Source organism: Oncorhynchus gorbuscha, linkage group LG15 (assembly GCF_021184085.1).
Source record: "Oncorhynchus gorbuscha isolate QuinsamMale2020 ecotype Even-year linkage group LG15, OgorEven_v1.0, whole genome shotgun sequence".
NCBI lineage: Eukaryota > Metazoa > Chordata > Actinopteri > Salmoniformes > Salmonidae > Oncorhynchus > Oncorhynchus gorbuscha.
This window is the reverse complement of record NC_060187.1, coordinates 59,316,434-59,341,796: the sequence shown is the minus strand read 5'-3', so window position 1 is coordinate 59,341,796 and position 25,363 is coordinate 59,316,434. Positions and strand designations below refer to the sequence as shown.

At 45.1% G+C, this 25,363-nt stretch overlaps 1 protein-coding gene across 1 annotated transcript in view; it reads left to right on the top strand.

Annotated features, from left to right (window-relative positions):
• LOC123997603 (four and a half LIM domains protein 3-like) overlaps positions 1-22,451 on the top strand; it is a 52,387-nt gene extending 29,936 nt beyond the window's left edge. The window contains exons 2-6 of the mRNA XM_046302010.1: positions 15,793-15,977; positions 17,000-17,174; positions 19,767-19,936; positions 20,169-20,355; positions 20,668-22,451. Coding sequence (XP_046157966.1) covers positions 15,793-15,977; positions 17,000-17,174; positions 19,767-19,936; positions 20,169-20,355; positions 20,668-20,825 — 875 coding nt within the window. The 3' untranslated portion in view covers positions 20,826-22,451. The remainder of the gene's footprint in view (positions 1-15,792; positions 15,978-16,999; positions 17,175-19,766; positions 19,937-20,168; positions 20,356-20,667) is intronic.
• The last annotated feature ends 2,912 nt before the right edge of the window (positions 22,452-25,363 follow it).

Sequence of the window (25,363 nt, the reverse complement as noted above, 5' to 3'; positions counted from 1 at the left end):
CACTCCCCCATATTCTGGTAGTCAATCCTTTCTTTTCTCACACTTTAAGATGGCCATTCATGTCCTTTTTTTCTTAATATATGTCCTTTTAAAAAGGACAACGGTGGTCTCATTCCCAGTCAGTGAAATAGAGGTGTTTTTAAAACCGGGAGCACACATTCTTGTCGAAGTTAAAACAGTTGTAGTCGGTATTAATAATGTTTTGTTGACCTTGTTTGAGTCTCCTTTCCACACTTTGGAAAGGAGACTCAAAAGATACAGCAGCATTGCTCTTGGTTGATGTCTGTGTGTGAGGACACTCTGAACCTTTTTTGAGGGTGTGTGTGTGTGTGTGTGTGTGTGTGTGTGTGTGTGTGTGTGTGTGTGTGTGTGTGTGTGTGTGTGTGTGTGTGCGCGCATATGTATGTGCTTAATCATAGAGTACACACAGACAAGCAAGAGCTTGAACTCTACACAGAACACCTGTTGGGTGAAGTACACAGGGCGATGTCGCGGTCTAGTACGTCAAGGGCTCTCCTTGCCATGTTTACATCGGCTCAGCTCCAGCAGCCTTACGCTTACTCATCAACATTCTGATCCACTCCGACAGACTAATCCTCAACGCATGATTATAGAGGAAATTTCCAGAAATGACACAAGTACAGTAGCTATAGCGTCACGTTTTTATTTTTCAGCCTCTAAGACATGCATGTGTTTCCCATAAGATTGAAAGGTGTTAGTCGTGTGCACTCTGGCTATAGATAGGCCTATAATGTACTTGGTTTATTTGGTTGTCTCGTAAATATCACCCTTTCATATCCACATTTTGAAATCGTTTTTAACTTTCTCTGCTCATGGTCTTCATAACATTTTCCTTCACAACAACTTGTCTCTCATCAATGCTATTCCTGTGTCTGTAATTGTGGAACATTAGATGGTTATGTCATAGTTTGCTTGTGTAGCATACTTTGTGGAACTCGCTACAGTCTTTTTTTCGACAGCCAGGGACTGTCTCTCTCATCTGTTGATGTAACACACTGTCTACTGCTTTGTCTGGCAACTCTGACCGTCGCCAAACAGACGTTTTACAAGCGGATACTCTCACCGGGGCGTTGGGACAGAGGAAGAGCACTAGGGACTGTTCCCAGCGTGGAGTGCAACGGCCGGCTCGTTTGGAGTGAACCGAAGCGCGAGCAGAGTTTTTAATCAGGGGATTAGCGGGCCCGTCAGTTAAACCGGACCCAGCACTGGGGTTGGTGGGAGGGAGCCTTAGCTAACCCATCTCTGGCGCACATCCTGAGTTTGAGCCTGATCAAACGGCGTATAGTGCTGACTGACTTGGCAGCAATGAGTAAACAACTTGCATAGACCCATAGAGAAAGCAATCAGCCACTCTATTGTTTTATCTCTACGCATAGAGAGAATCACGTTTACATTGCTAGGGTTCTATCTCTACGCATAAACCTCTGTCTCTGGGTCTCCAATAAGCCCACCAACATGTTAATTGGGGGGGGGGGGGGGGGTGCGGGTTGTGATGACTAGACTGACCTTGACGTTCTCTAGCTATCTCACCGGATGTTCTGGCTGAGACTGAGAGACTTCAACCCCAATCAACGGCCTTGAAAGAGTAAAGAAAGTCAGAGGAAAAGGCACTGGTGAGGAGCCGCTCCATTTCTAACTACAGTATATAGCATTTGCAGCATCTGGATACGTTTCCATTGAGCTAAATGTCTTCCAGACAGTTACATTCCCTTTTGGGAATTATGCATGTAATATACCAGAATGTATTACAAGTAACCTTCCCTACTGTAAGATATGATATCATAAACAGAATTGTTGGGTTGTTGGTCATTCTTGGCGGGGGAGGTAGTGCTTTCCTAGAAGTCTCTCTCTCAGGGGAATGTGTCACTCACTACTCTAGTGTTTGGGAATGTTACGAGCAGAAAGTGGTTTTTCTTAGTCACTGCGCCCCAAGCACGGATAATATGGACTCCTTCCGGGAATCCGGGATACACTGGGAGCAAAGCAGTGTGAGAAATAGTCTCGATCGTAGTTCTCTGAGTACCACTTCCACCCCCTACAACCTTCCATTCTTTCGGTCTCGCTCTCACTCTCTCTGAGCAAACAGCAGCCCCCTCACCATCTTTTTAGGGGGTGGTGGTGGTTTGAAGGGTGGTCGTTTCGGTTTCTGGATTCAATCACTTGTGGAGCCCCAGGGTCGTACACTGACGTCATGCTCTCTCGCTGTGAGAGCCCAGGTCCTGTGGCATCCGGAGTTAATTTACCCATCAGGGCTGTCCGCTCGCCCCTCACGGATTGTTACTCTTGCATTTCAATACCACAAGATGTGATGACCAAACAACCCGTTCTGTCCTACCCGAATATGTATTTATGTATCGGGCTTAGGAATGTCGACGAGTGTAAAGTTCCCATCCTTAGTTTGGAGTCCCTTGGAGCCACTGGCTGCTTCCTAATCTTAACTGATTGCTGGCAGGCGGGTTATTGTAGCTCAAGCTGTCGTCTCCCCAGAGGCCGTAAACTCTGCAAAAAAAGAAACATCCTCTCACTGTCAACTTTATTTTCAGCAAACTTAACATGTACATATTTATGAACATAACTGAGACATAAACCTAACAAGTTCCACAGACGTGTAACTAACAAATGTAATAATGTGTCCCTGAACAAAGGGGGGTGGGGGGGGTTAAAATCAAAAGTAACAGTAAGTATCTGGTGTGGCCACCAGCTGTATTAAGTACTGCTGTGCATCTCCTCCTCATGGACTGTACTAGATTTGCCAGTTCTTGCTGTGAGATGTTAGCCCACTCTTCCACCAAGTCACCTGCAAGTTCCCGTACATTTCTGGGAGGAATGTCCCTAGCTCTCACCCCCCGATCCAACAGGTCCCAGACATGCTCAATGGGATTGAGATCTGTGCTCTTCGCTGGACATGGCAAAACACTGACATTCCTGTCTTGCAGGACATCACGCACAGAACGAGCAGTATGACTGGTGGCATTGGCATTAGAGGTCGACCGATTAATCGGAATGGCTGATTTAATTAGGGCCGATTTAAAGTTTTCATAAAAATCTGATTTTTAAAAAGAATATATGTTTTTTATATATATATATATATATATTGCTCAAAAAAAATTTAGGGAACACTTGAACAACACAATGTAACTCCAAGTCAATCACACTTCTGTGAAATCAAACTGTCCACTTAGAAGCAACATTGATTGACAATACATTTCACATGCTGTTGTGCAAATGGAATAGACAACAGGTGGAAATTATAGGCAATTAGCAAGACGCACCCAATAAAGGAGTGGTTCTGCAGGTGGTGACCACAGACCAGTTCTCAGTTCCTATGCTTCCTGGCTGATGTTTTGGTCACTTTTGAATGCTGGCGGTGCTTTCACTCTAGTGGTAGACTTGGTCTCATGCTAAAACTCACAAGTGGCTCAGGTAGTGCAGCTCATCCAGGATGGCACAACAATGCGAGCTGTGGCAAGAAGGTTTGCTGTGTCTGTCAGCGTAGTGTCTAGAGCATGGAGGCGCTACCAGGAGACAGGCCAGTACATCAGGAGACGTGGAGGAGGCCATAGGAGGGCAACAACCCAGCAGCAGGACCGCTACCTCCGCCTTTGTGCAAGGAGGAGGAGCACTGCCAGAGCCCTGCAAAATGACCTCCAGCAGGCCACAAATGTGCATGTGTCTGCTCAAACGGTCAGAAACAGACTCCATGAGGGTGGTATGAGGGCCCGACGTCCACAGGTGGGGGTTGTGCTTACAGCCCAACATCGTGCAGGACGTTTGGCATTTGCCAGAGAACACAGAGATTGGCAAATTCGCCACTGGCACCCTGTGCTCTTCAGAGATGAAAGCAGGTTCACACTGAGCACATGTGACAGACATGACAGAGTCTGGAGACGCTGTGAAGAACGTTCTGCTGCCTGCAACATCCTCCAGCATGACCGGTTTGGCGGTGGGTCAATCATGGGGTGGGGTGGCATTTCTTTGGGGGGCCGCACAGCCCTCCATGTGCTCGCCAGAGGTAGCCTGACTGCCATTAGGTACCGAGATGAGATCCTCAGACCATATGCTGGTGTGGTTGGCCCTGGGTTCCTCCTAATGCAAGACAATGCTGGACCTCATGTGGCTGGAGTGTGTCAGCAGTTCCTCCAAGAGGAAGGCATTGATGCTATGGACTGGCCCGCCCGTTCCCCAGACCTGAATCCAATTGAGCACATCTGGGACATCATGTCTTGCTCTATCCACCAACACCATGTTGCACCACAGACTGTCCAGGAGTTGGCGGATGCTTTAGTCCAGGTCTGGGAGGAGATCCCTCAGGAGACCATCCGCCACCTCATCAGGAGCATGCCCAGGCGTTGTAGGGAGTTCATACAGGCACGTGGAGGCCACACACACTACTGAGCCTCATTTTGGCTTGTTTTCGGACATTACATCAAAGTTGGATCAGCCTGTAGTGTGGTTTTCCACATTTATTTTGAGTGTGACTCCAAATCCAGACCTCCATGGGTTGATAAATTTGATTTCCATTGATAGTTTTTTGTGTGATTTTTGTTGTCAGCACATTCAACTATGTAAAGAAAAAAGTATTTAAGAATATTTCATTCATTCAGATCTAGGATGTGTTATTTTAGTGTTCCCTTTATTTTTTTGAGCAGTGTATATATTTTATTATATTTTTTGAATATATATTTTTTTGTTATACCTTGTATTTAACTGGGCATGTCAGTTAAGAACACATTCTTATTTTCAATAACGGTCTAGGAAAGGTGGGTTAACTACCTTGTTCAGGGGCAGAACGACAGATTTTCACCTTGTCAGCTCGCGGGATCCAATCTTGCAATCTTACAATCTTACAGTAGTCCAACGCAATAGCGACCTGCCTCTCTCTCGTTGCACTCCACAAGGAGATGGCTTACTGCATTCACATAACATGCAAAGGTAAGTTGCTTGCTAGGATTAAATTTATCTTCTAAAAAACAATCAATCATAATCACTAGTTAACTACACATGGTTGATATTACTAGATATTATCTAGTGTGTCCTGCGTTTCTAAGTATCTGACTGAGCGGTGGTAGGCACTTTCGTTCGTTTTGCCAGCAGCTCTTCGTTGTTCGTCAAGCATTGCGCTGTTTATGACTTCAAGCCTATCAACTCCCGAGATGAGGCTAGTGTAACCAAAGTGAAATGGCTGGCTAGTTAGTGCGCGCTAATAGCGTTTCAAACATCACTCACTCTGTGCCTTCTAGTTGTTGTTCCCCTTGCTCTGCATGGGTAACGCTGCTTCGATGGTGGCTTTTATCGTTGTGTTGCTGGTTCGAGCCCAGGGAGGAGCGAGGAGAGGGACGGAAGCTATACTGTTACACTGGCAATACTAAAGTGCCTATAAGAAAATCCAAAAGTCAAAAGTTAATGAAAATCAAATGGTATAGAGGGAAATAGTCCTATAATAACTACAACCTAAACTTCTTACCTGGGAATATTGAAGACTCATGTTAAAAGGAACCACCAGCTTTCATATGTTCTCATCTTCTGAGCAAGGAACTGAAATGTTAGCTTTCTTACATGGCACATATTGCACTTTTACTTTCTTCTCCAACACTCTGTTTTTACATTATTTAAACCAAATTGAACATGTTTCCTTATTTACTTGAGACTAAATTGATTTCATCGATGTATTATATTAAGTTAAAATAAGTGTTCATTCAGTATTGTTGTATTTGTCATATTTATAAATAAATACAAATTGGACGATTTTAATCGATATCGGCGTTGAAAAATCATAATCGGTCGACCTCTAATTGTCATGCTGGAGGGTCATGTCAGGATAAGCCTGCAGGAATGGTACCACATCAGGGAGGAGGATGTCTTCCCTGTAACGCACAACGTTGAGATTGCCTGCAATGACAACAAGCTCAGTCCGATGATGCTGTGACACATCGCCCCAGACCACGACAGACCCTCATACCTCCAAATTGATCCCGCTCCAGAGTACAGGCCTCGGTGTAATGCTCATTCCTTCGACGATGAACGCAAATCCGGCCATCACCCCTGGTGAGATAAAACCGCAACTCGTCAGTGAAGAGCACTTTTTGCCAGTCCTATCTGGTCTAGCGATGGTGGGTTTGTGCCCATAGGTGACGTTGTTTCAAGTGATGTCTGGTGAGGACCTGCCTTACAACAGGCCTGCAAGCCCTCAGTCCAGCCTCTTTCAGCCCATTGCGGACAGTCTGAGCACTAATGGAGGGACTGTGCGACCCTGGTGTAACTCGGGCAGTTGTTGCCATCCTGTACCTGTCCCACAGGTGTGATGTTCGGATGTGCCAGGACAATCAGCTGTCCGTCCCGTCTCCATGTAGCACGGTCTTAGGCGTCTCAGAGTACAGACATTGTCATTTATTGCCATGGCCACATCTGCTGTCCTCATGCCTCCGTGCAGCATGTCATGTTAAGTCATGTTCACTCAGATAAACAGGGACCCTGGGCATCTTTCTTTTGGTGTTTTTCAGGTTCAGTAGAAAGGCCTCCTTTAGGACACTAAGTTTTCAAAACTCTGACCTTAAGTGCCTATTGCTGTAAGCTGTTAGTGTCTCAATGACCGTTCCACAGGTGTATGTTCATTAATTGTGTATGGTTCATTGAACAAGCATGGGAAACGGTGTTTAAACCCTACAATGAAGATCTGTGTAGTTAATTCGTAAAAATCCAAATATCTTTGAAAGACCGGGTCCTGAAAAGGGGATGTTTAATTTGGATGTTGGGCCAAAGCTGCCTGGATGGTCCACGCAAGGGGGAAAGAAGTGGGCTCCAGAATGCCTTGGATGATCCATGCCAGGCTCCGAAAGCTTGTACCCTTGGTTGTTTAGACATCTCCAATGCAATATTGGTCCAGCCTTCACAGAAATAGTGCTTACATCAAACCTAAGTGCTTTCTGGCCATACTTTGAACGACTTCTTTGCAAGCTACTTATACAAATGAACTGAGAAAGGGCAATAAACAGATCCTCCATTTTTTGAAATGTATTTTAGATGAAGGATGATGTCAAAACACAGGCTAACCTTTGCTTTCAGTACCGCATGAGTATACACATGCCTGGTCTCGTTCACCTGTTTGGAAAGCAAGGCTAGCACATACCTGGTGCAGCAGGATATGCTTTGGTTTGATGGTGCAGCCTACACCTTAGCCTTGTGTCATATGTATAGACAAGTCATGGCATGAAGCTAGCTAACATTTTACTTTGGCTCACTAAAGAAAGTTCTAGGTATTGAACCGTGGGGTTGCAAGCTCAAATTCCATCCAATCATCCATGTTCGGTTTAACCAAGGTGGTTGTCAGTGACGCCCCCCCCCCCAGTTTCATGACTATGAAGTGAATAATGGTTGAGTCTCTCAGGTCCTCGGGGATATGTATCAGTTGCCTCATTAGTTGTAGAGCTGTGGTAGGCTAGTGACGTGAACCAGAGACCGCAGGGCTCCCTAACAGTAACGCTGCCTAATTTATGATTCTGCTTATTGAAGGGGGAAGAGAGGGGGTTGAAAGTGCCTCGCCAAAATGGGTAAAGTGGTGTAATTTCAGAGAGAACACATCATTGGATTAATTATGAACATTAGGAGCAGGTGAGGACATTTTTGTCTTTACTCCATCACCCGACTCATTTGAAGCAATTCCACATGAATGACAGACTCCCATTTTTAAAAAATCAAATAAAATCTATGTCAAACAAAAACCAATGATTGCAAGTTAAACAAACCTTACAATGCTATGCACAAGGACTACTTCTAATAATTTCCAAAAATGTAATAAAAACACATTTACTTGAACAGTGGAATTGCCCCTCACCGAGAGCTGAAACATAATAGTTTAGGTCTGTGGTCTTTGATCCAGTATTATGTGTTGTGGTGATTGCACTGTGTGTGTGTGTGTGTGGTGATTGCACTGTCTCTGTGTGTGTGAATATTAACACAGGCAGCACTAGACCTCTCAAGTCTTGATTTCATTATTTCTGGGTGGTTGAACACTTATCACAGGGCTTTCCTTCAGCGACACTGTAATGTTATGGCAACCAGATTCTATTACCATAATGCACAAACAATATTATTGTGCACTTTGTGTACTTCAGCTAAGATATATATAGTATGTCATCAAACTGATGTTCCTTTAAAAACTGTATGTATAAATATAACATTACAGTATATGTTAGTGAATATACACTACATGACCAAAAGTGTGTGGACACCTGCTGGTCGAACATCTCATTCCAAAATCATGGGGATTAATATGGAGTTGTTCCGGCCCTTTGCTCCTATTAGGATCAAATCAAATTTTATTAGTCACATGCGCTGAATACAACAGGTTACCTAACTGCACAGTGAAATGCTTACTTACAAGCCCCTAACCAACAACGTAGTTAAAAAAAATATGAATAAGAAATAAAAGTAACAAGTAGTTAAAGAGCAGCAGTAAAATAACAATAGCGAGACTATATACAGTGGATTCCGGTACAGAGTCGATATGCGGGGCACCGGTTAGTTGAGGTAATATGCACATGTATATAGGTAGTTATTAAAGCTATTATGCATTTATAATAATGGAGAGTAGCAGCGGTAAAAGAGAGAGAGGGGGGCAATGCAAATAGTCTGGGTAGCCATTTGATTAAATGTTCAGGAGTCTTTTATTGCTTGGGGGTAGAAGCTGTTTATAAGCCTCTTGGACCTCGACTTTGCACTCTGGTACAGCTTGCCATGTGGTAGCAGAGAGAACAGTCTATGACATGGGTGGCTGACGTCTTTGACAATCTTTAGGGTGTTCCTCTGACACCGCCTGGTATAGAGGTCCTGGATGGCAGGAAGCTTGGTCCCAGTGATGTACTGGGCTGTATGCACTACCATCTGTAGTGCCTTGTGGTCGGAGGCCGAGCAGTTGCCATACCAGGCAGTGTTGCAACCATGCTCTCGATGGTGCAGCTGTAGAACCTTTTGAGGATATGAGGACCCATGCCAAGTCTTTTCAGTCTTCTGAGGGGGAATAGGCTTTGTGCCCTCTTCACGACTGTCTTGGTGTGCATGGACCATGTTAGTTTGTTGGTGATGTGGACACCCAAGGAACTTGAAGCTCTCAACCTGCTCCACTACAGCCCCGTCGATGAGAATGGGGCATGCTCGGTCCTCCTTTTCCTGTAGTCCACAATCATCTCCTTTGTCTTGATCACGTTGAGGGAGAGGTTGTTGTCCTGGCACCACATGGCCAGGTCTCTGACCTAGGGCTGGGCGGTATACTGTATTTGACTATATACCGGTATTGATGCACGGACCAGTTTTGGTTTTTACTTTACCTTCTATAACAGTATTTGAATGTTTGGGTTTTTAAGTGTGATACGTCCATTTGTATAGTTTACTCCTCTACTTGCGTCATCTCGCTCTCTCGCTTTCCACACAGACCTAGTCCCATCCCCTGTCACTCAAGGAGCGCATTTGTTGTTGCATGCCCACGAGACACCTTCGTTCAGTCTGAATGGTTAATGCAGCACATGCAACAATGTTGATGACAAAGGTAATGGTTTGCAAGCCCTGCACATCCGATGAGCGTCAGTTGGTGTGGTACGATTTGATCTTAGTCCTGTATTGACACTTTGTCTGTTTTAATGTTTGTCGGAGGGCATAGCGGGATGAAGTATAAGCTTACGGGTTGGAGTCCCGCTCCTTGTAAGCGATCGGTCTAGCCTTTAGCTCAGTGTGGATGTTGCCTATAATCCATGGCTTCTGGTTCGGATATGTACGTACATTCACTGTGGGGATGACATCTGAGCAGCTAACCGATCGCTGCATCTGTACATAGTCTATCGGCAAATAGCCCACCCATTTTTACCTACCTCATACCCATACTGTTTTTATTTATTTACTTTTCTGCTCTTTTGCACACCAATATCTCTACCTGTACATGACCATCTGATCATTTATCACTCCAGTGTTAATCTGCAAAAATTTTATTATTCGCCTACCTCATGCCTTTTGCACACAATGTATATAGTCTCTCCTTTTTTTCCTACTGTGTTATTGGCTTGTTAATTGTTTACTCCATGTGTAACTCTGTCTGTTCACACTGCTATGCTTTATCTTGGCCAGGTCGCAGTTGCAAATGAGAACTTGTTAACAACTAGCCTACCTGGTTAAATAAAGGTGAAATAAATTTAAATAAAAAATAATCGATGCACTTATTGATGAAGCCAATGACTGATGTGGTGTACTCCTCAATGCCATAAGAAGAATCCCAGAACATATTTCAGTCTGTGCTAGCAAAACATTCCTGTAGCTTAGCATCTGCTTCATCTGACCACTTTTTTATTGACCAAGTCACTGGTGCTTCCTGCTTTAATTTTAGCTTGTAAACAAGAATCCAGAGGATAGAATTATGGTCTGATTTGCAAATTTGTTCTTGTCTCTGTGTCTGGAGTAAAGGTGGTCTAGAGTTTATTACATTTTTTTTCTCCCTCTGGTTGTCCAGAAGTTATTTTCGGTCATAAGAGATGGTAGCAGCAACATTATGTACAAAATAAGTTACAAACAACGCAAAAAAACTAACATAAACACACAATCTGTTAGGAGCACGTAAAACATCAGCCATCTTCTCCAGCGCCGTCTTCGAAGTTGGAAGCACAGAATTGTCTAGAATGTCATTGTATGCTGTTGCGTTAATATTTCCCTTCACTAGAACTAAGGGGCCCCAGTCCGAACCATGAAAAATAGCCCCAGACCATTATTCCTCCTCCACCAAACTTTACAGTTGGCAGTATGCATGGGGTAGGTAGCGTTCTCCTGGCATCCACCAAACCTAGATTAGTCTGTCGAACTGACAGATGGTGAAGCGTGATTTATTACTCCAGAGAATGCGTTTCCACTGCACCAAAGTCAAATAGCGGTGAGCTTTACACCACTCCAGCCGACACTTAGCATTGCTCATTGTAATCTTAGGCTTGTGTGCAGCTGCTTGGCCATGGAAACCCATTTCATGAAGCTCCCGACGAACAGTTTGTGTACCGATGTTGCTTCCAGAGGTAGTTTAACTCAGTAGTGAGTGTTGCAACTGAATGCAGATAATTTTTAACCACAATGCAATTCAACACTCGCCGGTTCCGATCTGTGAGCGTGTGTGGCCTACCACTTTGTGCTTGAGTCTTTGTTGCTCCTAGATGTTTCCACTGCACAATGACATTTACATTACATTTAAGTCATTTAGCAGACGCTCTTATCCAGAGCGACTTACAAATTGGTGCATTCACCTTATGACATCCAGTGGAACAACCACTTTACAATAGTGCATCTAAATATTTTAAGGGGGGGGGGTGAGAAGGATTACTTTATCCTATCCTAGGTATTCCTTAAAGAGGTGGGGTTTCAGGTGTCTCCGGAAGGTGGTGATTGACTCCGCTGTCCTGGCGTCATGAGGGAGTTTGTTCCACCATTGGGGAGCCAGAGCAGCGAACAGTTTTGACTGAGCTGAGCGGGAACTGTACTTCCTCAGTGGTAGGGAGGCGAGCAGGCCAGAGGTGGATGAACGCAGTGCCCTTATTTGGGTGTAGGGCCTGATCAGAGCCTGGAGGTACTGAGGTGCCGTTCCCCTCACAGCTCCGTAGGCAAGCACCATGGTCTTGTAGCGGATGCGAGCTTCAACTGGAAGCCAGTGGAGAGAGCGGAGGAGCGGGGTGACGTGAGAGAACTTGGGAAGGTTGAACACTAGACGGGCTGCGGCGTTCTGGATGAGTTGTAGGGGTTTAATGGCACAGGCAGGGAGCCCAGCCAACAGCGAGTTGCAGTAATCCAGACGGGAGATGACAAGTGCCTGGATTAGGACCTGCGCCGCTTCCTGTGTGAGGCAGGGTCGTACTCTGCGGATGTTGTAGAGCATGAACCTACAGGAACGGGCCACCGCCTTGATGTTAGTTGAGAACGACAGTTTGTTGTCCAGGATCACGCCAAGGTTCTTAGCGCTCTGGGAGGAGGACACAATGGAGTTGTCAACCGTGATGGCGAGATCATGGAACGGGCAGTCCTTCCCCGGGAGGAAGAGCAGCTCCGTCTTGCCGAAGTTCAGCTTGAGGTGGTGATCCGTCATCCACACTGATATGTCTGCCAGACATGCAGAGATGCGATTCGCCACCTGGTCATCAGAAGGGGGAAAGGAGAAGATTAATTGTGTGTCGTCTGCATAGCAATGATAGGAGAGACCATGTGAGGTTATGACAGAGCCAAGTGACTTGGTGTATAGCGAGAATAGGAGAGGGCCTAGAACAGAGCCCTGGGGGACACCAGTGGTGAGAGCGCGTGGTGAGGAGACAGATTCTCGCCACGCCACCTGGTAGGAGCGACCTGTCAGGTAGGACGCAATCCAAGCGTGGGCCGCGCCGGAGATGCCCAACTCGGAGAGGGTGGAGAGGAGGATCTGATGGTTCACAGTATCGAAGGCAGCCGATAGGTCTAGAAGGATGAGAGCAGAGGAGAGAGAGTTAGCTTTAGCGGTGCGGAGCGCCTCCGTGATACAGAGAAGAGCAGTCTCAGTTGAATGACTAGTCTTGAAACCTGACTGTTTTGGATCAAGAAGGTCATTCAGAGAGAGATAGCGGGAGAGCTGACCAAGGACGGCACGTTCAAGAGTTTTGGAGAGAAAAGAAAGAAGGGATACTGGTCTGTAGTTGATGACATCGGAGGGATCGAGTGTAGGTTTTTTCAGAAGGGGTGCAACTCTCGCTCTCTTGAAGACGGAAGGGACGTAGCCAGCGGTCAGGGATAAGTTGATGAGCGAGGTGAGGTAAGGGAGAAGGTCTCCGGAAATGGTCTGGAGAAGAGAGGAGGGGATAGGGTCGAGCGGGCAGGTTGTTGGGCGGCCGGCCGTCACAAGACACGAGATTTCATCTGGAGAGAGAGGGGAGAAAGAGGTCAGAGCACAGGGTAGGGCAGTGTGAGCAGAACCAGCGGTGTTGTTTGACTTAGCAAACGAGGATCGGATGTCGTCGATCTTCTTTTCAAAATGGTTGACGAAGTCATCTGCAGAGAGGAGGAGGGGGGAGGGGAGGAGGATTCAGGAGGGAGGAGAATGTGGCAAAGAGCTTCCTAGGGTTAGAGGCAGATGCTTGGAATTTAGAGTGGTAGAAAGTGGCTTTAGCAGCAGAGACAGAGGAGGAAAATGTAGAGAGGAGGGAGTGAAAGGATGCCAGGTCCGCAGGGGAGGCGAGTTTTCCTCCATTTCCGCTTTCCGGAGCCCTGTTCTGTGAGCTCGCATTGAGTCGTCAAGCCACGGAGCGGGAGGGAGGACCGAGCCGGCCTGGAAGATAGGGGACATAGAGAGTCAAAGGATGCAGAAAGGGAGGAGAGGAGGGTTGAGGAGGCAGAATCAGGAGATAGGTTGGAGAAGGTTTGAGCAGAGGGAAGAGATGATAGGATGGAAGAGGAGAGAGTAGTGGGGAAGAGAGAGCGAAGGTTGGGACGGCGCGATACCATCCGAGTAGGGGCAGTGTGGGAAGTGTTGGATGAGAGCGAGAGGGAAAAGGATACAAGGTAGTGGTCGGAGACTTGGAGGGGAGTTGCAATGAGGTTAGTGGAAGAACAGCATCTAGTAAAGATGAGGTCGAGCGTATTGCCTGCCTTGTGAGTAGGGGGGAAGGTGAGAGGGTGAGGTCAAAAGAGGAGAGGAGTGGAAAGAAGGAGGCAGAGAGGAATGAGTCAAAGGTAGACGTGGGGAGGTTAAAGTCGCCCAGAACTGTGAGAGGTGAGCCGTCCTCAGGAAAGGAGCTTATCAAGGCATCAAGCTCATTGATGAACTCTCCGAGGGGACCTGGTGGGCGATAAATGATAAGGATGTTAAGCTTGAAAGGGCTGGTAACTGTGACAGCATGAAATTCAAAGGAGGCGATAGACAGATGGGTAAGGGGAGAAAGAGAGAATGACCACATGGGAGAGATAAGGATCCCTATGCCACCACCCCGCTGACCAGAAGCTCTCATGTGCGAGAACACGTGGGCGGACGAAGAGAGAGCAGTAGGAGTAGCAGTGTTATCTGTGGTGATCCATGTTTCTGTCAGTGCCAAGAAGTCGAGGGACTGGAGGGAGGCATAGGCTGAGATGAACTCTGCCTTGTTGGCTGCAGATCGGCAGTTCCAGAGGCTACCGGAGACCTGGAACTCCACGTGGGTCGTGCGCGCTGGGACCACCAGATTAGGGTGGCAGCGGCCACGCGGTGTGGAGCGTTTGTATGGTCTGTGCAGAGAGGAGAGAACAGGGATAGACAGACACATAGTTGACAGGCTACAGAAGAGGCTACGCTAATGCAAGGAGATTGGGATGACAAGTGGACTACACGTCTCGAATGTTCAGAAAGTTAAGCTTACGTAGCAAGAATCTTATTGACTAAAATTATTTAAAATGATACAGTACTGCTGAAGTAGGCTAGCTGGCAGTGGCTGCGTTGTTGACTTTGTAGGCTAGCTGACAGTGGCTGCGTTGTTGACACTACACTAATCAAGTCGTTCCGTTGAGTGTAGTAGTTTCTACAGTGCTGCTATTCGGGGGCTAGCTGGCTAGCTAGCAGTGTTGATTACGTTACGTTGCGTTAAAAGAACGACAATAGCTGGCTAGCTAACCTAGAAAATCGCTCTAGACTACACAATTATCTTTGATACACAGACGGCTATGTAGCTAGCTATGTAGCTAGCTACGATCAAACAAATCAAACCGTTGTGCTGTAATGAAATGAAATGAAAAATGTGATACTACCTGTGGAGCGAAGCGGAATGCGACCGGGTTGTTGAGTGCGGAAGTTCTATTCAGTAGACGTTGGCTAGCTGTTGGCTAGCTAGCAGACAGCACTCACATTTGACCAGGGCAACTCTAGCAGGGCAGACATTTTACGAACTGACTTGTTGAAAAGGTGGCATCCTACATTGGTGCCATGTTGAAAGTCACTGAGCTCTTCAGTATGGGCCTTTTTTTTAACACCCTTTTTACATATATACATACGTGTGTGTGTGTGTGTGTGTGTGTGTGTGTGTGTGTGTGTGTGTGTGTGTGTGTGTGTGTGTGTGTGTGTGTGTGTGTGTGTGTGTGTGTGTGTGTGTGTGTAGGCCTATCCTCGATTTGTGTTTTCACAAGTCGACTGTCATGAGTTTGACATGAGAGTAGTCTTCACCGCTGTCTCGGTTGGTGGTCCACACAGATCTCCATCTCTTCCCAACATAAATATTTACCTCAAATATTTGCATTTACCGTTTCATTCCTTTCATCTCGGAGACAGTAGATTCAGAGGGGTTGATAGTGTTACGGAGGAGTGCAAGCAAAGCCCAGAGTGATAGCTCTGTGCATCTCCCTCTCTCTTGTCTGCGTGTGCATCTCGCTTTCATCACTCGGCAATAAAAGTTAATAGCTGTTTTGAACTACCCCCCCATGAATGCCAAGTCTCATCTCCTGTTCCCTCTCTTTCTCCTCTTTCACTCTCCCTGTCTCTCTTTCTCTCCATTGTGTTAAGTTTTAGTTCAACTTCAGTTAAAGGTGAACAGTAGAAAGTGAACAGAATGACAGACTGAAAAATGCTTGCAAATGACAAATTTAACAGACCAAAACACTACAGGTGTTAACATTTTAAGTTCACTGATGTCTCTCCTAACCAGAGTTCATCTCATCTCCCCCTCCACCCTGTGTCACCCACTCCCTGCCTCCTTGCCGCTCGCCTTCCCTAGCACAAAGGGTCCATTTTAAAGGCTCATGTTCACGCCAACACTCCTTTTTCTGTTGCAGGGATGGAACAAGTCACAATGAGCGACCGGTTCGACTGCGACAACTGCAAGGAGTCCCTATACGGACGCAAGTACATCCAGGCAGATGGGGGAGAGGGGGACAACCCCTACTGCATCCCCTGTTACGACAGCCTGTTCGCCAACACCTGCGACGAGTGCAAGGAGCTAATCGGCCATGATGCCAGGGTAAGACTTTTGATTTTGGATCCACTAGTGGGTCATGTTCATGAGGGCATGCAATACTTGTTGAGTCATTTCAACACCGCAAACTGTTGTTACGTGGTAATGAGTGGTAGTTAATAGTTCTCGTTAATTATGCATTCTGTATGCTAAATGAGGCAGTTGTCTTTCATGGTGTGGAAGTGCAAGGTGTAGGCAAACATGCCATTACAGATGGTTTCCAACCAAGCTCAACTAGCCAGCCATGCCATGTCAGACCATGAAATGCTGTGAGGAAAATGTCTTCTTGTTCGCCACAATGAAAGCAGTTTTAATATTTCCTTAACGGAAAACAAACACATGACGCTGATTATTTGCGATAGTAACAAGAGGGAGTGGATGAGATAAGCGATGAGGGTGGGTGTGTTCTCTCTCGCTTTCTCAGCTGCCTCTCTGCCTCTCAGCTCGGGGATTCGACCTGCCGCCCCAGCTAGCCTATTCCCTCTGTTCATAACCAGAAACCCCATTGTTAGCTTGAGTTTTCCTGGTACTTGCAGTGTCAGGATGACCTGGGAGTCACCAGAGTTATTGTCATTACATATCCAAAACACATTAAATTAGATGTATAATGCACTATTTTTAGATCATTTACAATACTTCACCATGGTGGTCACAGTAGTTCACTGGTCATTTTAAACAGGGTCACCAATGCAATTCTATCCAATGTATATGTGTAGCCAATCACTTCTACGTTACACGTTCCGTTACATTGTGTAGCCTACATTGCACTCCTTTCCAGGAAGTCCTAGGAATTTGTGTCTGTAAATTGTCTTGGGTGGAAGAATAGCATGAGCATAAAGTACTAATCTTGCAAATGTAACCGGTATTTTGACCTGCTCCAAACACGACAGAAAAGCACAAGGTCAGCAACAGTGCAGCCCCCTGGAGCAGTTTCGGAGTTAAGCGGCTTGCTCAATGGCACAACGGTAGTGGATGGTAGCTCTGATCTCTGATTCTGATCTCGACTGTTGCCCTTGTTGTATCTCCAGGAGCTGTTCTACGAGGACCGGCACTACCACGAGCACTGTTTCCGTTGTTTCCGCTGTGACCGCTCGCTGGCGGACGAGCCCTTCACCAGCCAGGACGAGGCCCTGTTGTGCAACGACTGCTACTGCAATGAGTTCTCATCCAAGTGTGTGGCCTGCGACAAGACCGTCATGCCAGGTACTGTGGGGGGGTGGTAATGAATGGGTGAAATTAAATGAATGGAACTTTTCCAATATTTTCCAGCCATTTCAACGAGCCCATCCTCTGATTTAGTGACACCAGCCTCCACTGACAAACTCACTTCTAGCATATATATTTAACATATGCTACACATACTGTACACTACGTGACACAAGACTGTAATCAATGATCTCCCCCACGTCCTTGGAAATGGTTTGTCCTTGCGTCACCCTGGCACTGTTCATAATTTGTGCAGCTGAGGGTTTAAGATGGTCTGAAGATATAGGATAGTGAACATGAAAAGCACAAAGAGGCTTTTGTCGTAAAGCTTGAGATCTCGAGAAATACCTTAGACAACAAAACATTTGCACCTAGCCAGAGAAAGAGATACAGAGGAAGCGAGAATGTCAGAGAGACAAAAGAGCGATTGAGAAGAAAGAGTTAGCGAGTCAGCGTGGCCGGGGCAGAACGTGACAGGGTAATTGCCAGTTTGCCTTACTTGCTGTCTCTGAGCCAAATCCCCGTGCCTTGGAGAGTGGCCAAGTGTCTGATGATAACGAGATAAGCCCGTAAACTATTTCGGCACCACTGTATCAGCCAAAACAGCAAATGATTCCAGGAAGAGTGTGGAGGTGGTGTACCTTCTTTTCTTTCTTTCTTTTTTTTAATGGATACTTCTTTAAGTTTAGACAAATTCCCTTCACTGTATTCAGTGTGCGTTGATGGTGTTGGATGGTGTCAGTAAGGGGTGTCAGATAGCGAACTGTAAAGATACAGATGTCATCTGTATCATCTGAGCCTGTAGAATAATGACGTGTTTTAGTGCCATATTATTCCGTCACACTTTATTTGGACAAATACTTTGTCTTTGATGAGTTGGACGAGAGGGATTTACTCCAGACACCCCAACAGGCCCCCATCCCCGTCATTCGCAGGAGAAAGAGGCAGAGGTAGGGCAGAAGGAGATCGGGGTGCCTTGTGAGGATCCGGCAACGTGTGGCTAATCTGCCTTTGCCATTGTTACAATTGGCTAACGTACAATCGCTGGATAATAAAGTGGACGAACTTAAAGCACGTATATACTACCAACGGGACATTAAACTGTAATATCGTTTGTTTCACCGAGTCGGGGCTGAACGTCGATCTCTTCTTGAACTGCACTGTTGGTTAAGGGCTTGTAAGTAAGCATTTCACGGTAAAGTCAACATTTGTATTCGGCGCATGTGACAAATAAAGTTTGATTTGAATAACATACAGCTGGCGGGTTATACACTGTATCGGCAGCAGCCTCTGGTAAGACACCCTAGTCATAGACTGTTCTCGCATGGGGGAGGAGGTGTGATGGTGCTTTACTAGAATTCAAGGCACACTGAACCAGCATGGCTACCACAGCATTCTGCAGCGATACGCCATCCCATCTGGTTTGCGCTTAGTGGGGCTATAATTTGTTTTTCAACAGGACAATGACCCAACACACCTCGAAGTTGTGTAAGGGCAATTTGACCAAGAAGGAGAGCGATGGAGTGCTGCATCAGATGACCTGGCCTCCACAATCACCCGACCTCAGCCCAATTGCGATGGTTTGGGATGAGTTGGACTGTGAGTGAAGGAAAAGCAGCCAACAAGTGCTCAGCATATGTGGGAACTACAATGTGGAAAACGGTCAAACTAAAGAAAAACCCTTGAATGAGTAGGTGTGTCCAAACATTTGACTGGTACTGTAAATGATCTACAGATAGTCATACTATCAACAACATATCTTTTAGCATCTAGGGTTAGGTTTAGAATAAGGGTTAGGGTTAGTGGATTGTTTGTTGAACTGTTGTTGAACATCTACTGAACATCTCCAAACCATATACTGTACTTGGGAGTTGGGACTATCCAAATAAAGTGTTACCTATTGTTCTGATGTTGTGCTGTCGCTAAGTGGCTTCTTGCCTAGGGTGTAGTTTTGCACTGTCAAGCTTCACTTGGTAAAGCTTAGGTGCTATTTGTCTTAGAACTCCATACCAAACTTCAATCACCTCAAGAATATCCCCTAAGCCATTCGGATGGAATCCTGGAATCCTCAGAAGCACTCTGTCACTTAGACAGATCTGATAGAACAAGACCTGGGTTCAAATACTATTTGGAATCTTTCAAATACTTTGAGCATTTGCTTTAGCCTGCCTGGTGTACCAGGTGGGTGTGGTTTGCAAATGTTGGACTTTTCTATTGGTTCCATTGCAACAGGCAAGTTCAGTCAAGCACAGCTTTAAGTATTTGACATGGTTTCAAAAAGTATTTGAACCCAGGTCTGGATTGAGCCACAGCAATGTCGTTTGCCAGGGATATTCGGCCAAGCGGTGAAATGTTGTGCACTCTTGACAGGGCTTTTTCTTTTTGTTCTCACTCAATTTTCCCTTCAACAAAATATTTCCTCAACAGTGGGACATTCTGTTGCTATTATCGCTGTCAACTGCCATTCATCTTCTGACTTGGACCTATTTCGTTTTTTCAAAATGCTTCTACCAAATAAATATCTCCTCCTTTCTCACTTCATTTTTCTCTTATCTCTTTTCTCTCCTCTCTCTATCTCTGCACTCCCAGGCACGAGGAAGTTGGAGTATGGTGGCTCCACATGGCACGAGGGATGTTTCATCTGCCACAGCTGTGAGCAGCCCATCGGCTCCAAGTCCTTCATCCCAGACAAGGATGAACACTACTGCGTGTCCTGCTATGAGGACAAGTTCGCCCCGCGCTGCACCCGCTGCAAAAAGGTCCGTGTAAAAACTTCCCCCAAATCCCCTCTTTATTCCCTGCTTATTCCTTATTTCCTGATTCTGGGAACCAAAGGGGTTAAGGAGTTGTGTGGCAAAAGCCTTAAGAGGGTGTCCATTCTGTATTATTCTGAAACATTTTTATCACATCTATTGAGTGTATTCCATTCTATCATTTTGACTTGTGGTCTTTGACTAACTATGATGACCTTTGACCCTCTCTTCCCTCCAGGCCCTGGCTAAAGGGGGCGTGACGTATCGGGATGAGCCGTGGCACAAGGAGTGCTTTGTGTGTTCGGGCTGCAAGGTGCAGCTGGCAGGGCAGCACTTCACCTCGCGCGAAGACAACCCCTACTGCCTCAAGTGCTTCGGCAGCCTATACTCCAAGAAGTGTGAGGCATGCAGCAAGCCTATCACAGGTAGGGTCAAAGGTCACAGACCGCTATTATGACCCAGTAGCAGGGGACAGTTGAGAAAAGCTGCTTTAGATATGTTTTTTTTCTCCTGAGGTTCCAGGTGTACTGAGGAACTGTTGGCCATGTTCCAGACTGCCTACATAGCAGTCGCGCACCAAATCTTCAAAGGGATGGATAACATGGCATTCAATCAGTGGTTATCTTTACTCGTGGCGACTGCATTGCGGATAATCTGATTACACATGTTTACTTATGGGAGGAGACCTCAGTGGCTACTTGCTGTTTTGTTAAATAACACCTTCCTGTCTTGTCCAGGTTTTGGCGGAGGGAAGTACATCTCGTTTGAGGAGCGCCAGTGGCACCAGCCCTGCTTCACCTGCACAGAGTGCTCGGTCTCTCTGGTGGGGGCGGGCTTCTTCCCCAATGGAGACCAGATCCTGTGTCGCGACTGCAACACCAATAGCAATCTATAGACCACACACAGACACCGTATCGCCCCTCTCCTAACACACACACACATCCACCCACCTAGGTCAACCCCAGGGCCCCCCATCACTGCCATGGTTGTTAACACAGACCCACAGACTGCCTCTCAGGTCATGCCAACACACACAAGTTGCTCACTAGACCACAGCTCGATCCCTCATCCTCCCCCAGAGCTTTCTGCAGCTTGCTGTCAAATACCAGAGCTAAGCATCAGGCTACTGAAGCACAGACAGACAAATATCAGCCAGACTAGGGTTGATCTAACTTGGCAGAGGCACGTATTCATTGTCTTCTTTGCCAAATAGACCTACTTTTCCTTCACCTGTATGTATGAGTGACTTTTAGGTCAGATTATGTTTGGTTTAACAGAGGAAAAAGTCTTCTCTTTGAACAGAACTGAACCGTTATGATCGATTAACTGATTAGTGGTGTCATTTGATGCATTGCCAATGATCCACCAACCAAAAGAATGATCCACCAACCAAAAGAATGATCCACCAACCAAAAGAATGATCTACCAAAGAAATATAGTATCTGCCATCAAAGAATGAACTGGTACGGGGGGAAAACCATGGTTCTGAATTCACTGAAGAATTTAATTCCAGTATCACTACTCCAATATGCTGTATTAGAGGCTATAGCATTTTAATGTGAGGATTAACATTGACCAACGTGCAAACTGTCCATCGAACATTGGCCGAAATCATACTATTTTGATGTAGTTGCTATCTAGACTGGAGAGGGGAGATCCACTCCAAGGCGTTCATTCTCCACAATAAGTTGTGACTATGTGGAAAAGTGTTTTGTGCCTTTAAAAAAAATGCCATACTTTATATAGTATGTGTTATCAAAACCAAAGAAAAGAGAAATGCTTACAGCTATGCGTACTTTTTGCTAGATTGTTTTTGTATGAACACATCACCACTAATCTATGAATGCAACACTTTTGTAAAGCAGCCACAGAACACTGATATTTACTACATTGTAAATATGTTGAGTGATTTCAATGCCGATAAGTATGTTTGAGTGATTTCAATGCTGATTGATAATTGCAGTTTTGTGACATACGACTGTTCTCCTGTGTCAATTAGGTTTCAAAGCAGCATTTGCTGTCATGCTTTTAGTTGTTACTTAACCTGTAGCCATATCATGATTATTTTGAAGAGAATAATGAGAGAATAATATGCTGCAGTGGTTTGTTTATGCAGTTGTCAAACACTTTACAGTATACCGAAGAATAGGTCCAAGAGATGAAGAAAAAAATAGAAATTGAGAGAACGTGAAAAGCAAGAAAGCTTGGTGTACTGGAGAAAACCAATGAAGTCAGTTTAAGACATAAGGTAAACGTTGTCATGTATTTGCACTATGGCTAAAATATTCCCCGTGCTCCCAGAATTTGTGAACATACAAACGCAACTCGAGCATTTATATATGGAGCAACACCTAAACCACTCTTTGCCTTTTTTAAAAATAACTATTGTTTACTTTTTTCCATATTGACACTTATCTATGTTTTTCGTCAAGCATATTTCCTTTTTTTCGCCTTTGTATTCAATCTTTCTGTTACTATCGCTGTCGTTTGTTAATAAATGGGCTAGTCCCAAAGAAGCTGAGCTGCATTTCATCAACTAAGTGGTATGCATGTCTTTGTTATTACCAGACATGGGTTCAAATACTATTTGAAATCATTTCAAATACTTTAGCTGGGCTTTATTGAGCTTGCCTAGTGCAATGGGACCAATAGTATAGTCGCAAAACTGCAAACCCCACCCATTGGCACTTCAGGCAGTCTAAGGCAAATGCTATAGGTATTTGAGATATTTCAAATAGTATTTGTTTGCCTAAAAATTATATTGATTGTTGCTGTTGAGATTGTCAGGTATACAAAAAAAAATAGAAATATATCTTTTTCATTATTTTGAGCTTTGATGCTGGCAAGTCAGAGTTGGCAAATGTGCTTTTTATGATTCTAAAAAAAGATGGAGAAACACGCCATCTGCGTGATGGAAGTGTATTCTTTTAAATTGTCCATTTGTATGACCTGTTTATAAAATGTTATTAAAGAAATCTTAATTCAAACATTAATTTTCATTTAAAAATAAAAATGTTTAATCGAAAACCAGCTGTTTTAGACCTAGATTTAGTGAAACACCTCTTCTGGTCTTAATTTTGACAGTTCATTGCAAAAGTAATATATTTGTCTTTTTAGTTGTAAATCCAGCTCTTTTTGCGCTTAGTGATTCAACTCTACCATTGAAATTGCGCCTCTAAGTCATCTCAAGGGAGGTATTCGTTATGAAATACACTCCCTTCTATATGAGCTGGTGGTACCACCTCAAGGATAAATATAAAAGCAGGTGACACAATGGTCTTGGTAAGTGGAGTGTGCCAATTATTATTGCATGATGCTTCCTTGACCTAACTACTGACGTTACACAAAATTCAAAAGGAAGGTCCATTTCCGCATATGACCAAATTGAACATTTGTACACATGCACTGTATGTGCTTTTACGAATCAATAAAACATGTAGTCTAACTCTCTAGAAAGGCCAGAACCTAGGAAGAAACCTGGAGAGGAACTAGGCTCTGTAGGGTGGCCAATCCTCTTCTGGCTGTTCAATGATTGTGAGTTCTAATTCCACATGGGCCTGTATTTACAATCTTAATCCCGTGCCAACACAATTCTAATTCTGAAAAGTGAAAGCATACTTGTAAGATAGGTCACCCTGGTAGTAGTTGTAGTTTTTAATACAGTAGCCAAGACCAATCTGTGAGTTAATTTGACCCTTGGAAAAAAAGGTACTGCGTAAATACTGCAATGCAGGTTGGATTGAAATGAACCCCTAGTCTTCATTTTCTAGGTGATGATTGCACTTTTCTTCCCAACACAATACTGCAATAAATGTGTGTCCACATTTCCAATATTTTTTGTGTGCCCAATGGGGGATTTGAACTTGCTTTGCAAGTGGCAATCGATGTCAGGAACTCTCCGAAGCCATATTGACATCCGATGCACATTATTTTATCATCAGAACGTGCCAGTGGAATTCTGGTAAGTATGCTTTAGTGAAAAAGTGTTGGGATTAGGTACAACTAAATTTACCCACCCCCAAAATGAATATTTATGAGAAATTGCCCCCAACCACAACTTCTCACCTGAATGCATTTTTTGTACTTATGTGAAGGGGTTGGGTAAAGGTTGAAATTGGGGTTGAGAGTTACCCTAATGTGTGGGTTGATGTTGTGCTAGTGATCTTATACTGTATATGGTAAGTCATCCAGTTCGGCACTTGTTTGTGCAACTAGCTTTTGACAGTCAATGTATGTAATTCAAATGGTATTATACTGGCAGTATAGTATATGCCCAGATACCTACTTCTTTGTTGGCCGAGCTTCAGTGTAACCCAACTACTGGAAACCTCTAGGCCTGATTCAGCATATAACACAAGGGTGTAGGAACTACACATCTTTGCTATGGCAGTGTGTGTGTATGCATGTATGTGTGTTTATGCTGAGTAGGCCGTTTCATCGCCTTGATAAAGCAAACAGGCCAATAACAAACAGACCGCCAGCTACTCTCTCCTGCGGGCATTGGTTCAATGTCTTTCTCCCTCCTGCCTTTCAGATTTTTTCACCAAAAAAGGAAATGGAAAACTTTGCTCATGGGAGGGGAAGAGGACTGGAGGGAGCGAGAGAAAGAGGGAGGATGAGCACATCTGGAGTTGCTCCGTGGTAACTTTCACTCGGGGCCAGTTGCACACACATGGTCCCTCAGATTTATGGGAAGATGACTTGGGTAGTGAGGTGAGGGCTGATCGGAGTGGTCAGAGCAAGCCCATATGACTGAATCATCTCACAAACAGACGTGAGCTGAAGTTGTTTGTATGGAGACTGACCTTAAACATGGTATAGGCTACAAGACTCTGGGGCTCTAAGAAGTTAGACTATATTTGTAATGACTGATAATTTTTAATTAGTGGCCCCTTTTTATTTTTTCTAGTAGGGAATAAAGAAAGATTCAGAGTATTGATGTAACAGTATATTGTACACCTTGTTCTATAGTGATTGGTCAGCCAACAGCAGTGACTGAAAAGTGGTCCTCAAGTAGACAAATGGCGAGAGGGATTATACCTTAGACCCACTTCAATTTGTATACCGCCCCAATAAATCCACAGACAATGCAATTGCACTGCACACTGCCCTATCCCATTCAGACAAGAGGAATACCTATATAAGAATGCTGTTCATTGACTATAGCTCAGCCTTCAACACCATAGAACCCTCCAAGTTCATCATTAAGATCGTGGACCTGGGTCTGAGCTCCGCTCTGTGCAACTGGATCCTGAACTTTCTGACGGGCCGCCCCCAGGTGGTGAAAGTAGGAAACAACACCTCCACAACACTGGGGCCCCACAAGGGTGCATGCTCAGCCCCGTCCTGTACTCCCTGTTCACCCATGACTGAGTGGCCATGCATGCCTCCAACTCAATCATTAAGTTTGCAGACAACACAACAGTAGGCCTG